Here is a 13,727-nt window from a genome sequence, read left to right on the forward strand (position 1 = left end):
CGTTGAGACTGTTGATTTCGCTGGAGTCACGTTTCCTGAGCCAGTTGCTACGAAAGGAAGGCCCAAGAATACGAAGGACAAAAGGATCCCATCTTCTTTTGAGACCGAAAAGAAAGAAGAGCTGCTTAATGCTGCTGGTAACGATAAGCCTAAAAAGGCCCTTCAAACCAGCGAAGTACAACACGACGACTATGTCCTTTCAACATCGAAAAGGGATCAAGAAACTGTGTATTTGGAACGTGCTCGTAAAAGGTCAGTCTTTTTGTATTCAGAACAATTCTTCGTCATATGTACTATTCCCATTTTATATTAATAAATGTATATATGATTGTACATATAGGATTCGTACCGAACCTAAACCAGAGTCTTTCTCCTTTTTAGTTCACCCAGATATTCCGAGGGATTGCATTCATGGGACAGTTAATATTGCTTCTGACGGCTGGTGTGGCTTCCGCACCATCGCGCATTGCGTTAAAGGAGACCAAGAACAATTCATGACGGTCAAAAGGGAAATGCTAGAGTGCCTGCACTAAAACAAGGACATATATTCGAAGTATTTCAACAGCATGTATGAACTTGCTCGCCTCGAGGAGACGATCGCTTCTGGCCTTGACTACACCTGCAACACTGAAGGCAAATATCCAAGGTGCCCCAGCAAGCATTGGTTCTACACTCCCAGTTGTGCTCAACTTGCTGCTGATACATACAGACCACCTATTGCTGTGTATCCGGACAGAGATGACAAAAACGAAAATGGAATGTACTGTACTGCGCCATTGTTGTTTGTACCATTTGAAGGACCAGGAACGAATGCTCGACCGTTATCTCTTATCATGCAGTTCGTTTCAGGATGTCATTGGGCGACATTAGAAATGAAAACTGCAAAGAAACTACAATGGCCTTTTATCAAACGATCGTTTGTAACAGCTTGTGAAAAGATGGGTCACACGCATGATTTGCGCAAAAAAGTTTGGAGATATTTGGACATCAAAAAGGTCAACATTGAGGAAAATGTTTAGAAAGAAACAATTTTTATAAATAGTTTTTTCTTATGCATCTGTGTGATGCTATCACATATCATTATCAATTTTCTACTGTTCCTTTTATATTAATATTAACATTTAATATACATATTTATGATAAAATCAGTAAATATCAGCTCAAGCTTTATTTCGCTCTTAGCACTCCATTTTGCACTCCATTTTGCACTCTATTGTCTACATCCTGCACTCCAACATCTAAAGGTCCATCAAGCGATATATTTATAGAGCAACTGTTTATTTTTGTGTAACTATTTGGTTTATCTTCTATTAAATAGAGCATGGTCCTTACGATTTCAATCCCAGCTAAAATCCAGATTTGGAAATAGCAACATGTTTTTTGTTTGTGTTTTTCCATTGTCAGGAACGTGTGCATATTCCGTTGTTGTCTTTCAAAACAATTATTACTGTGCTTTCAAGTATTCAATAGTACAATGAGTTCGCAAGAGGTGTGTTACTTGACTTAATCAACCGCCAACAATATTTGAGGCATTTCTTGAAATTCGTTGCAAAAAGCTTAAATCACTATGATAAACTAATTTTTTTTGTTGGGGTGTTGAAGCAATCTACTACTCATCAAAACTGTAACTGTGGTTCAAATGTCGACAATGGACCATGCCCAGCTCATTCTCGCAATGTTCGTCGTAGAATAGGCAATGTATGTTTTGCGAGTCTATATATATTTATATTTGTATTACTGCAGTCTGTTTACTTTGAGAAATCGGTATGTAGATTGTTTTTGAAGACCCCACCGCTCCTGCTACTTCGAGAACTTGCGTCTGTGGCTCGACCACCCACCAAAGACGTTCCTCTAGGCTTTGCCCTCTTAACCCTCGCAACCAAGGTATTTACCTGAATTGATCAGTTTGGTATAATAATATTTTTGCTGATAGAACTACAGTTGCTGTACTTCCTACTTCTCCTTCTCCACCAGCTGCCACCGTTGTTGCCGTCAATGCTCAACCATCCGCTCCTCCTCTACCAGCACCACCTACCACTATCAACGCTCAGCCGCCTCCTGTCGTGGCTACCAACTCTCCGTCTCCTCCACCTACACCTGCCGCCAATCCTCCTCCAGCAACGCCTGCTGCTGTTACTGCCACCCCACCAGTTACGCGTTGCTCCAGTTGCTGGGCACCAACGCACACGCGCCGCACCCACCGCCTCTGTCCATTTAACCCAAGCAATGTCGAGCATGAGCATGGGGCGCAATACCGCATTGCGCGTGTAGTCCCCTTCGATCCAGAAGACGTTTTTGGGCCAAACGTATGCTATACTGCCGGCGACTCCTTCCATCGTCATGTGTTGCCACGTATGGATACTGTTTGTCCGTATTGTGGTGCACTAATGTGGTTGGATGAAAAGCTCACGATATCATCCATACGCAATCCTCGCTTTGGTCTCTGCTGCCTTTCCGGAAAGATCCAGCTGCCAATTCCTCGCGCTCCTCCTGTTCCTCTCCGTGACCTCCTAACGAATCGTAACAGTAATGATCCCGTTAGTGTCAACTTCCATACCAACATCAGGGCATATAACAGTATGTTTGCATTTGCATCCATTCTTGGTGGCAACGTCGATCCTGTCTTAGCAAGTGGTGCAGGCGGCGTACCCACTTACCGTATCAATGGTACATTGTATCATGCTGTTGGTGCGCTAAGACCTGATAACCAGGCGCAAGCGAACTATTCGCAGATCTATTTCGCAGATACACAGGAGCAATTGGCAAGACGTACGACTTTGTATTCTGGGCTCCTCCGCGAGACGATCGAAATGCTGCAAGGTGTAATGGAGACGCACAATCCTTTGGCGCGCACATTCGTTTCTGCTGTCGAAACCCACGGTGATCAGCCACTTGGAACACTTCAGGCTGTAATTCGTCAAAGCGACTTGGGCCGTCGCTACGATCAACAGGGTTACCCTGAAGTAGCAGCAATGGTGGTAGAACGTACTGTGGATGGCACTGCACGGGAGCATGACTTCGTCATTCACGATCGTGCAGAAGGTCTTCGTCGTATCAGCTCCTTGCACGCATCGTATATGCCGCTCCATTACGTCCTGATGTTCCCATTTGGCGATAATGGATGGTTCCAAGGTTTGACTTGCGAGTCGGTGTCGCACGACACGATTCAAGTAACGCTGCGTGAGCACTGCACGTACTTGCTCATGATCCGTAATGGCGACCGCGAATCGTTCCTGCACTACTATGGGCGTCTCTTCCAGCAGATGGTGGTTGACAACTACGCACGTATCGAATTTTCCCGCCTTAACTTCATCCTCACCCACCAACGAACGATACGTGCTGAGTTGTATAGTGGTGTTGGTGATAACGTCGATCCCAGGCAAATTGGTCGTGCAGTCATTTTGCCAGCGTCGTTTACAGGTGGCCCTCGCTACATGAAGCAGATGCTACAGGATGGGTTAGCAATCGTTCGCCAGCGGGGTAACCCAACGCTTTTCGTTACGTTTACTTGCAATCCAAGATGGCCTGAAATCGTTGCGGAGCTTCTTCCTAGCCAGCAAGCATACGACCGACCAGATATTGCAACTCGGGTGTTTCACCTCAAACTCACCCAGTTGCTCAAGGATATCAAGGAGTCGAAATGCTTTGGTCAAGTCGCTGGATACTTGGCAACTGTCGAGTTCTAGAAGCGTGGTTTGCCGCACGTCCATATCCTAGTCATTTTGGAGCAAGAAGACCGTCCACGCAACCCCACCGACTACGACCAATTTGTATCTGCTGAGTTGCCGAATCCCGTCACACAACCACAGTTGTATCGCACGGTGACAGCGTGCATGATACACGGCCCATGTGGTCCAGGCACCAATGCTGTGTGCATGAAGGATAACCGGTGCTCACAAGGCTATCCAAAACCATTTACCAACGAGACACGCGTCAACCGAGATGGATATCCCATCTACCGACGCCGTGAAAATCAACAAAACCGCCACCTCTTCCCTACTTCCAACTTTCTCGCCGACAACCGACATGTTGTGCCGTACAACCCCTACCTTAGCCACAAGTACGATGCACACATTAACGTTGAAATTTGCACATCCAACCGCGCCATCAAGTATTTGTGCAAATACATCACCAAGGGCACCGACCGAGCACAAATACAAACCACCGCAACCGCCACCACAACCACCACCAATACCGATAATGCCGCTGCCGAGCCGGTCAATGAAGTAGAGCAGTTTCAAAACGCTCGATACATTGGTCCGTGCGAGGCTATCCATCGTACGTTCGAGTTTGATGTGCATATGCACTATCCAACAGTCGTACGTTTGGACCTTCACTTACCTGGCGAACATATTGTCAATCTACGTGACGATATGACACCACAGGAAGTTCGTGCAGCGCGTGACGCGGCAGAATCCGGCACCAAGCTTCTTGCCTTTTTCCGCCTTTACAGCGAAAATCGTGCAACAGAAGAGTATCTTTACTCAGAGATCCCATGCCACTACACCTGGGACAACAGAAATCGCCGTTGGAATCCTCGCACCAACCCTCCCGTCCAAAATGTTGTTACGCGTATATTCCATGCTTCCCTCTCGAATATGGAATTATATTGCCTTCGCCTCCTTCTGCTGTCTGTCCGTGCTCCCACTGGTTTTGTTTCTCTGAGGCAGTATGAGGGAACAACATATGCGACGTTCCAGGAAGCTGCTGTTGCCCGTGGCCTTCTGGAGTCCGACGAGGAATGGGATCGCTGTATGGCTGAGGTTGTCCAGGTTGCCCCATCAGCTGCAGCAATTAGACAGCTTTTTGTCTATATTCTGACGAACTGCTCTCCTGCTGACCCAGCATCGCTGTGGACCACCTATCGCGAGCGTATGGCAGACGACTACTTCTTTGAGATGCGCAGGACGCTCTCTATTCCCAATGAAGCCGAATTGTCTGAGCAACAACTCGAACAGATCTACCAGCGCACCCTTGGTGACATTGAGACCCGGTTGCAGGTCACCGGTCATCATCTCTCCGAGTTTCCGTCGTTACCGCAGACCTTTGTGACCGAGCTGGATCTGCTACCACGCCTTGAAGGTCTGGCACTCCTTGAAGGTCGTGAATATGAGGTGAATGAGCAGAATCGCATCCTGCAAACGCTGCTACCTACTCTCAACGACGAACAGCGAGCTGCATATGATGCTATCACCAATGCAATGGATGTTTTCGCTCCACACTACTTCTCTCGCGTTTTCTTTGTGAATGGAGCCGGTGGTACTGGCAAATCGCAGTTGTTTAAAACGCTGTTGAGCTGTGTCCGATCGCGTGGTGAAATAGCACTGCCTGTTGCTACATCGGGTATTGCTGCAATTCTGCTTCCTGGTGGCCGTACCGCGCACAGTCGTTTTAAGATTCCTATAAACGCTGATGCTGATACGACATGTAACCTTCGTCTTGGTGGGCCACATGCATATCTGGTACAACAAGCCTCTCTCATTATTTGGGATGAGGCTGTTATGTGCAGTAAGCACAATTTTGAGGCTGTCGACCGGTCATTGCGTGACATCATGGGCGCCATTGATCCAGTATATGGACAGATTCCTTTTGGTGGCAAGGTCGTGGTGTTTGGTGGCGATTTCCGTCAAGTGCTTCCTGTTGTCAAGAGGGGTACACGTTCAGAGATAGTAGGCGAGACCATCCGTTCAGCTACCTTTTGGGAGAATCATGTCCAGGTCTTGCACCTCACTGTCAATATGCGCGTGCGTCAGGCTGGCCCTGATGCCGCTGCATTTGCTGATACCCTCCTTGCAATCGGTGATGGGCAGCCACCTTATACTGAAGCTGTTCAGATTCCTGCAGAATGGCGTATGGATGCAAGTGACACTATGTCACTTATTGATGTCGTGTATCCATCCATTCGAGCTTTTGATCCGCAACCAGAGCACTACCATGGCCGCGCTATTTTAGCCGCTAAAAACGTTGACGTTGACGACATTAATGTAACAGCGTACACGCTTTTCCCTGGCGAAGGCAGAGAGTATAACTCTACTGATCGAATTGTCGATGCGGATGACCCTGACTATGCTCGAGCCAACTATCCCGTTGAATTCCTCAACAGTTTGAGTGCCAGTGGACTTCCATCCCACATTCTGCAGCTCAAAGTGGGTATGCCATTGGTGCTTTTGCGCAACATCAATCCTGATGCAGGTCTGTGCAACGGCACAAAAGTTTTTGTCACCCGTCTTCTCGACCATTCGATTGCTGTTAAGCGAATCGATCAAGGCCATGCAGGGCAAGTGCATTATCTCCCTCGCATCCATATGTGTACTGCTGAGGGTGATTATCCTTTCATCCTTTCGCGCCGTCAATTCCCTGTCCGCCCGGCCTTCGCAATGACCATTCACAAAGCGCAAGGCCAAACATTAGAATATGTTGGCATTCGCCTTCAAGAACCTGTGTTTGCGCATGGTCAACTGTATGTTGCACTTTCCCGCGCCACCAACCCAAATAACATCCGCATTGCCATCGACCTTCAAAACATTACCGACCTCAATACAGCTTCCACTATCAACATTGTCTACCATGAGGTGCTTTTAAATCCTCCTCCACAACCGCAAACACAACCATCACAACCATCACAACACACACAACCCACTAGCACCGACGAGTAAAGCTTTACGCTGCTCTACCCATCATCACAATATAGATTTCTTTTTTTTCTGTTATTTCCATTATTATTATTATCCATCTATTTCTTTCTATTCCACTGTCAAGCATCATCTGTCGCCCTGTTTTTTGATTCTAAAATACAATATAATTAGGTCGGGGATCGGGTTTAGAGGGGGTGTTGGGGGGACGCAAATATGATCATCAATGTCATATTAGCAAAAGCATCTCCAGACCGTAACAATGAATTGGGTTTCGGTCTTTGCTTTAGTAAGTAGAGCGAGCTTGATTGAGCGTGTAACCATCGCATCTTTCATAATGTCCAAAGTTTTCCATCTCAACAAAATGTCCAAGACCCATTTCAAGAGCAAGAGAATTCCACCTTTGAAAATTCTAACGTGTAAATTTTGCGAAGAAACTGAACACGATCTGTTCAGTTGCGAGGTGTACATCGAATTGCACGACCACCTCATTATTTGCGAGGATTGCCGATGTGTTGGGCATGAATCATCTGAGAGTACGGAATGCATTAACTCGGGTAATTAGCGTTGACACGGTAAAATCATACAAATAATCTTACTGTGTATGAAGTATTAACTTTGGGCAATTTTTAAAGCAGTGACGGCATCCTTTTTTTAACCAAACAATAAAAACAATTTCCACAACTGTTTTCGACATCACTTTTAAGCAGAATACTATGAGAACATATTTTCAGCATTGTTTGAAGAACACTTGGGGGGCGGTAGGGGGGCTTTGCCCCCCACCCGGGGTCTGGGGCAGAGCCCCAGTAAACTGGTCCCTGGAGGACAGATGCTGACACGCAGCGAAGCGGAGGGGCTCACATCATCCGGAAGCGAAGCGGAGGGACCAGTTTATTTGAGGAAAAATGGAGTGTCGAGTCATTTTTTTGGAGTGTCCCTAGTAATACCCTTTTTTGGCACGTTCAACTGTTCTCTTCCTTTTACGCATGACGAGAGGATCTTCACTAACATCGACCCAATCATTGTCTGTGGTGCGTGATGGTTCAATCTGAGCTTGCGAATCGGAAGCATTACGTCCAACTAAGGTGGTCGTGTGTGTAAGCTTTTTCGTCCCATACTTGTGGACTACTCCAAAGGTTCGTTTGCGTTTTTTCACATTTTTCGTTAAGCAGCAAAATGGAAAGGGCCAGCGGAATATCGTTTATCCTGCTACTACAGTCACCCTCCTTTCCCCAATCAAAAAGGTATAAATTGACCACAGTAAAGGCGGAAATTTGTGCTGTTTTCTTTGTCCTTATCAAGGGGGAATGCTTGTTCAAGTGAGGGACCTACCGATGGACAACTGCCATACCCCAAATAACAAATATTATTCAGATCAGTGTTCTTTCATAGAATGCTGGTCAATTTTTTGGCAACCCCTTCATTGGGGTTCATTCAGAAATAATAAAATGATAAAAAAAAAACTGGATTCGTTTCACAACACCAAAAAAAAAAAAAAGAAACCTCTCCTTCCGGATCTCTCTCTCTCTCTTTTTTTTTTAATCTCATCCCCGAATGCCAAAAGGGCGTGATTTAAAAAGCAAATTAAAACATTATTCTCATAACTCACCACAACAACAACACACCCATAACCGACGAACAGGAGATTCTTCCTCAACAACGAGTACTGATACTTCTTTGGTGACCGAACGACTAGCTCAATTACGCATCGAACAATTACGAGCTGAAAAAAACAGACAACAGCGACTACTACAGCAGCAGCAACAGCAAGGAATTCTAGGACAAGTATTATTAGGTCAGAATGATCAAGATGAAGCGATAACAAGTTGCATTCCATCAAGTACAACAACACCGTCAAGGTCGACAAGTTCTTTGTCAGGATCCTCACACTATTATTCTCCACGGGTAGCAGGACCAGCGCCACCACCATCATGGACAAGAAGAGCTGTCGTACGTCGCCCTCCCGCAGCCAATCGCCCTTTTTCCGAAACGACGACTACGTCCGCCGCTGCCGCTAGTAGTAGTAGTAGTAGTAGTTTACGTGAGCAATGTGCATACCTTGCCACAGATATTGTATTGCAACAACCAAGCGTTGTCTCTACATTATCGATGGCGACCAAACAGCTTGTTTTGAACCGGCTTGGATTACGATTGACGGACGCGATCTTGCCGTATTTTCGAGACGAGCATTATAGTCAATTGTTTTTGCACAGTGCGCCCATTTCGTTTTCGGCCTTTGTGCGTTGTTTTTGGCGTATCGAGCCATTGTCTCCAGCAGAAGCTATCCAAGGTCATGACGACGACGCGATGGGAGAGGCCAAAGAAGATCTGGCCGAAGATTGGGAGGAGCAAGAAGAAAGACGGGACAATTTGGATGGCGATGTTGGGGATGTTGTACGCTACACATACGATCCGTCTTTGGACTGGGCCTTGGAACCCATCATTCAATTACTCAAACAACCGGTGGACCAAGACCACATCCTCACGACGCCGCTCTCCATGAAACTGATCACCCTTGATGTGTCATTTATTCCATTACCGGCCTGTGCTGCGCATTTGATTGCTGCGACATTGCCCCAGCTGACTAATTTATCCGTAGCCGGCTGTTTTGCCACGGATCCCGGGTTGGCCAACGTGTTGGCACGGCGTATGAAACAATTGCGACGATGGGATATCGGATACCATGGATGGCTTGATCTGACGTCGATCGGTACCATTGATTGGAAACGTGATTTGCTCCATTTGCAATGGTTGGGCGTGGCCATGTGTGGACGGGATTTCAATGGTGGACAAGAAATGGCTGAATCGATTCATCAACACCGACGTCAACAACAACTGCGCATAACAACTACCAGTAGTAGTACATAGCATGAATTTTGTTGTACACACACATTAATAATTATTTCCCCCCCCCTCTCTTTGCTACCATAGTTCTTTCGTTACCTTTCTCTCTTTTACTTTTACTTTTTTTTTTCCATCGCCTCCGAGCTTTTCAAAAAAGAAAAAGCCATATAAACAAAAGTAATGTCCGGAACACCACCTGGCAAACAAACTTCATCATCATCGTCCAATCAAATCAGTCGACCCGTTCAACGTCATCTCATCAATGTATACTTGGTACTTGCCGCCATGCTGGGCCTGGCAGCATTTGGCTCAACAACAGGACAGCCATTCGGTGGCAATGGTGTACTTGAAACAGGCGTGACCATTGGCAGTGCCATGGGCGTCATGACGCTTCGACGCGGCAATATGCTTCGTTGGGCATTACTGGCGGTAAAGTCCCTTTCGTTAAAACTTCGTGTGCTCGGGTTTACGCAAAAGAGAATTTTGAAGAAAATAGTACTAATATCTATTATATATACATTACAGACGTATTCGTTGTTTAGTGGCATGTCATTATCAGCACTGGTGACACAGTTTCTATACTTGGACCCATCAGGAACGCTACTGCTCGGCGTATTGTCAGCAGCCATGTTTATCTTTTTGGGACTATCCGCGTCGGCTACTCTGGCGAATCGACGTAGCATGCTCTATGTCGGTGGTATGGTTGGATCTTTGCTTGCCTTGTTGGCTTGGACAGGACTGGCGAATCTTTTCTTGTTACGTTCACCTGCATTGTTTTCTGCCGAGCTGTATCTTGGTCTCATTGCATTCAGCGGTTATGGTAATACATACCACCTTTTTAAAAGAGATCATAAAATGCGGTTCATTCATTGAAGAAATCACACATTTATTTTATGCAGTGGTGTATGATACGCAAATGATTGTGGAACGAGCAAGTGCGGGTATCATGGATATTCCCGGCCACGCCATGGATTTATTCATGGATCTATTTGCCTTGTTTGTTCGGCTTGCCGTCATATTATTGGAACGCGAATCACAAAACCAAAGAGGACGACGACGAGGACGACGACGGGATGATGATGATGATGATGATGACAGTAGGAATTACAGCCGACGGTGGCGACCCTCGTCAAGTAGACGTAGTCGATTTTAAAATAAAAACAACTCAAAAAGAGATTGCAAACATTACAAAAGTTTATTTATGGATGGTGTGGTGGTGAGTGGCGTCTGATTCGATGATTCTTAGAAGGCAAAGTAGATGACCATAGAAACATGTCGGCAAATTTTTTTTGATTGGAAGAGCGTAGTTGGACAATGTGGTCGAGATAGTCTTGCCAACGCATCGATTGATTGCCCAAATATATAACAAAGGAAGGATATTGTACAGTAGCAGCTTCTTGTAGAGAGCTACTACCAGTACTGGTGCTGCTATTTCTGTTGCTATTGTTTGTCATCGTTTTAGGGGGAAATGTCACGGTCGTGTTTTTCTTTTCATCGATGGCTTTCTTGTTGGACGACGACGCATGCAATAACCAAAGATGGCACTTGTGTCTAATACTCGTAGCTTCCTGCGTGATTTTATCCTGGAGCTGTTGCACCTGGCATCGTTTCCGGTAGAACTGGTTAGAAATCAGCTGACGATAATGTGTAATGGTATGATGTTCGTCTGCAGACACCCAGATATCTTGTGTCTGGATCAGTCGTAATTGCCGCTCCGTTTCTCGGTGCTCGTACTCCACCGCGTAAAGTTCATATTGGGAATACTGTAGCTGTTGTTCTAGTTTTCGCACACGCGCCTGACGGCATGTAATTTCTTGTTGTTGTTGCAATAAAAGCATGGTTATTATTATTGTTGTTGTTGTTGTTCTGCACGGGGATAATCAGATAGAAGAAAGAAAATAGTGTGTGGGGTATAATGTGTGTGTGTGTGTGTATGTGTAAATTATTATAAAAAGCACCAACAACCGGTTCTTTTTCTTGTTGTTTCTTGTGTTGACTATGATGATGACAAGCAAAAGAAGAAGAAGGGGATATAGGAGAAGGAAAGAGAGGGGTGTTCACTTATGATACAAATGCTATTTAATGATGAGACTATTTACAAGACCTTCAACCATGGCCAGCCATTGACCCGGTTATAGTCACTAGAAAAAACATACACCTTTTGGTTAGCTAATCTTGAATCGAAACACACATGTAAGATAAGATGTAATTTTACCTTTCGTCTGTGGATGAAGAGGAGGATGGGCATTCTGCCAGCGCGTGGGCTGGTGTAATAGCAGTGGTGGTGGTTGTGACCGTAGGATAAGGGGATGAAATAGTATACAAGGTATCCGATGCATGTTTGTTGTTGTTGCTGCTGCTGCTAGTAGCACCATTCGTATACGACGCGAGTTTGTGTTGCTGCCACGTCGTCAGTTGCTTACCGTAATGTGCAACAGTGTCCAAATAATGATGATGATGCTGGATAGGAACCATGGCAGCAGTTGTTGCTACTGGCGCTACAGCGGTGGTTGGATGAGGAGGATGGTAATAATTGCTATTGTTGTGGTTGTGATTGTTGTGGTGATACATATCCCAGTCTGGACACACTTGAAGAGGTACAGAAGGTACTGTCAGCAGATCCACTGCCTCAATCTCATCCATTCTCGGTCGTTTTGTGATTTTTTTGTTGGGTCGTCGTAATAACGCGTCGTTGTCGTCTTCTTCTTCTTCTTCGACAATAACACGCGGTCGTTTATCTTCGTGAAAGAAAGAATGTTCAAGTGCCTCGGAGGCGGCAATACGTCGTTGAGGATCGTAATATAAGAGTTTGCGTAGTAAATCAATCATGGATGGAGATGCTGTTGGAAATATGCTTTGTAATGGCGTGCCGGTCGTCTGAAGAAAAAAAAAGAAGATTTATATGAGTAAACTCTCCGTAAAGGGAGAAAAGCTTATTACTTTTATACCTGAGGAAACGCAAAGCCCATGCGATTGGCTAGTTTGGCGCCCTCACGCCACTCGTTATCGTTATTGTAGTCTGCTACTACTTGAGGAGCTGATACGTGTCCATTCAGAGTGGATGGCATGGATGACGAAAGAAGTGACGATGCATTGTTCGCTGGTGGAGATGCAGCAAGGGGAGACGACGCGTGATTGATAGTGATAGAAGAAGAACGTCGACGCTGGCGAGCAAAGCCAGGGCTAAGTTTTTCTTGCGGTCGTTTGGTATTGTTAGTCCGCCGAGTGAGGATGGCGTTGGATTTTCCGGGACTTCCCAGAACGGCACAAATGCGGTATAATTGGTCAATCTCGGTATTGCCGGGAAAGAGCGGGTTTAATGTGATGAGTTCAGCAAACAAGGTGCCGGCTGCCCACAGGTCGACTGGATACGAGTACGTGCGTGCGCGCAAGAGGATCTCTGGTGCTCGATACCAACGTGTGCAAATATAGTCCGTGTACGGCCCTTGACTGCCGATCGGTCGTGCGAGTCCAAAGTCGGCCAGTTTGATGACGCTTTCGCCGGACGGTAGGTTGGAAACGAGAATGTTTTCTGGCTTAAGGTCGCGATGAAAGAGACCCTGTCCGTGGATGTGTTCAAGTGCCTGTAATATTTGGCGGCTGTTCACCCAATGGTCTTTAGTAACAATGAAAAAAACGTGTGTGTGTGTGTGTGTGTGTGTGTGTGTGTGTGTCTGTTGTCAAGTTGTGCGTCAAGAAGAGAAAAGTCCTGTTGGGTAAAACTCACAATATACGTCGAATGTCGACATGCTCAAACGGTGTGGATCGTTTATGGATGAGTTGGTACAGGTTGCCACCGTTAATATACTCCATGACAAGATGGAGTTCGTCAGCGGTTGCTACAAATGTCTTGTAGAGTTGGACAATGTTGGGATGGCGATCGAGGCGAGAGAGTGATCTGTATTCACGAAGGCTGTAGTCGGATGTGTCTTGGACTTTAAGGGATTTGTGCCTGACTGTCTTTATAGCGACCTGTTGTTGTTGTTGTTGTTGTTGTTGGTGTTAATAAAAAAGTAGTCTATCAAAGTAGTGCAAATGTGCATGAAAAAAGAAACAACAACAAGACTTGCAATTTGTCGAGTGGCCTTGTCCCTGGCTCGGAAGACTTGACCGAACGCGCCATCACCTATTTTGTCCAGAAACACATATTGGGTCTTTGATGAACCTTCAATAGGCATGCTTTGATGTGTGGAGTGGGTTAAGAAGAGAGAAGAAAAAGTGAAGGGAAGAAAAGAAAAGAAAAGAAAGGGA

General features: G+C 45.8%; 4 protein-coding genes across 4 annotated transcripts; 2 read left to right on the top strand and 2 right to left on the bottom strand.

Moving 5' to 3' along the window:
- Positions 1-8,186: 8,186 nt before the first annotated feature.
- On the top strand, positions 8,187-9,500 carry BDB00DRAFT_869054 (uncharacterized protein; the record flags this gene model as incomplete). The annotated part of the gene is made up of 1 exon (XM_053126548.1): positions 8,187-9,500. The coding sequence occupies one exon, from the start codon at positions 8,187-8,189 to the stop codon at positions 9,498-9,500; it is 1,314 nt and encodes a 437-aa protein (XP_052983089.1).
- A 156-nt stretch (positions 9,501-9,656) lies between these two features.
- On the top strand, positions 9,657-10,629 carry BDB00DRAFT_869055 (inhibitor of apoptosis-promoting Bax1-domain-containing protein; the record flags this gene model as incomplete). Its single annotated transcript, XM_053126549.1, has 3 exons — positions 9,657-9,905; positions 10,002-10,296; positions 10,376-10,629. The coding sequence occupies 3 exons, from the start codon at positions 9,657-9,659 to the stop codon at positions 10,627-10,629; spliced, it is 798 nt and encodes a 265-aa protein (XP_052983090.1).
- Positions 10,630-10,675: 46 nt separating this feature from the next.
- Positions 10,676-11,713, bottom strand: BDB00DRAFT_926399 (uncharacterized protein; the record flags this gene model as incomplete). The annotated part of the gene is made up of 1 exon (XM_053128843.1): positions 10,676-11,713. Exon 1 carries the CDS (start codon positions 11,312-11,314, stop codon positions 10,676-10,678), a length of 639 nt encoding a protein of 212 aa, XP_052983091.1. The 5' UTR covers positions 11,315-11,713.
- On the bottom strand, positions 11,688-13,654 carry BDB00DRAFT_757669 (kinase-like domain-containing protein; the record flags this gene model as incomplete). The annotated part of the gene is made up of 5 exons (XM_053119002.1): positions 11,688-12,353; positions 12,425-12,576; positions 12,640-13,076; positions 13,204-13,448; positions 13,538-13,654. The coding sequence occupies 5 exons, from the start codon at positions 13,652-13,654 to the stop codon at positions 11,688-11,690; spliced, it is 1,617 nt and encodes a 538-aa protein (XP_052983092.1).
- Between the last annotated feature and the right edge of the window lie 73 nt (positions 13,655-13,727).

Source organism: Zychaea mexicana (assembly GCF_025766255.1).
Source record: "Zychaea mexicana strain RSA 1403 chromosome Unknown BDB00scaffold_12, whole genome shotgun sequence".
Lineage (NCBI taxonomy): Eukaryota > Fungi > Mucoromycota > Mucoromycetes > Mucorales > Lichtheimiaceae > Zychaea > Zychaea mexicana.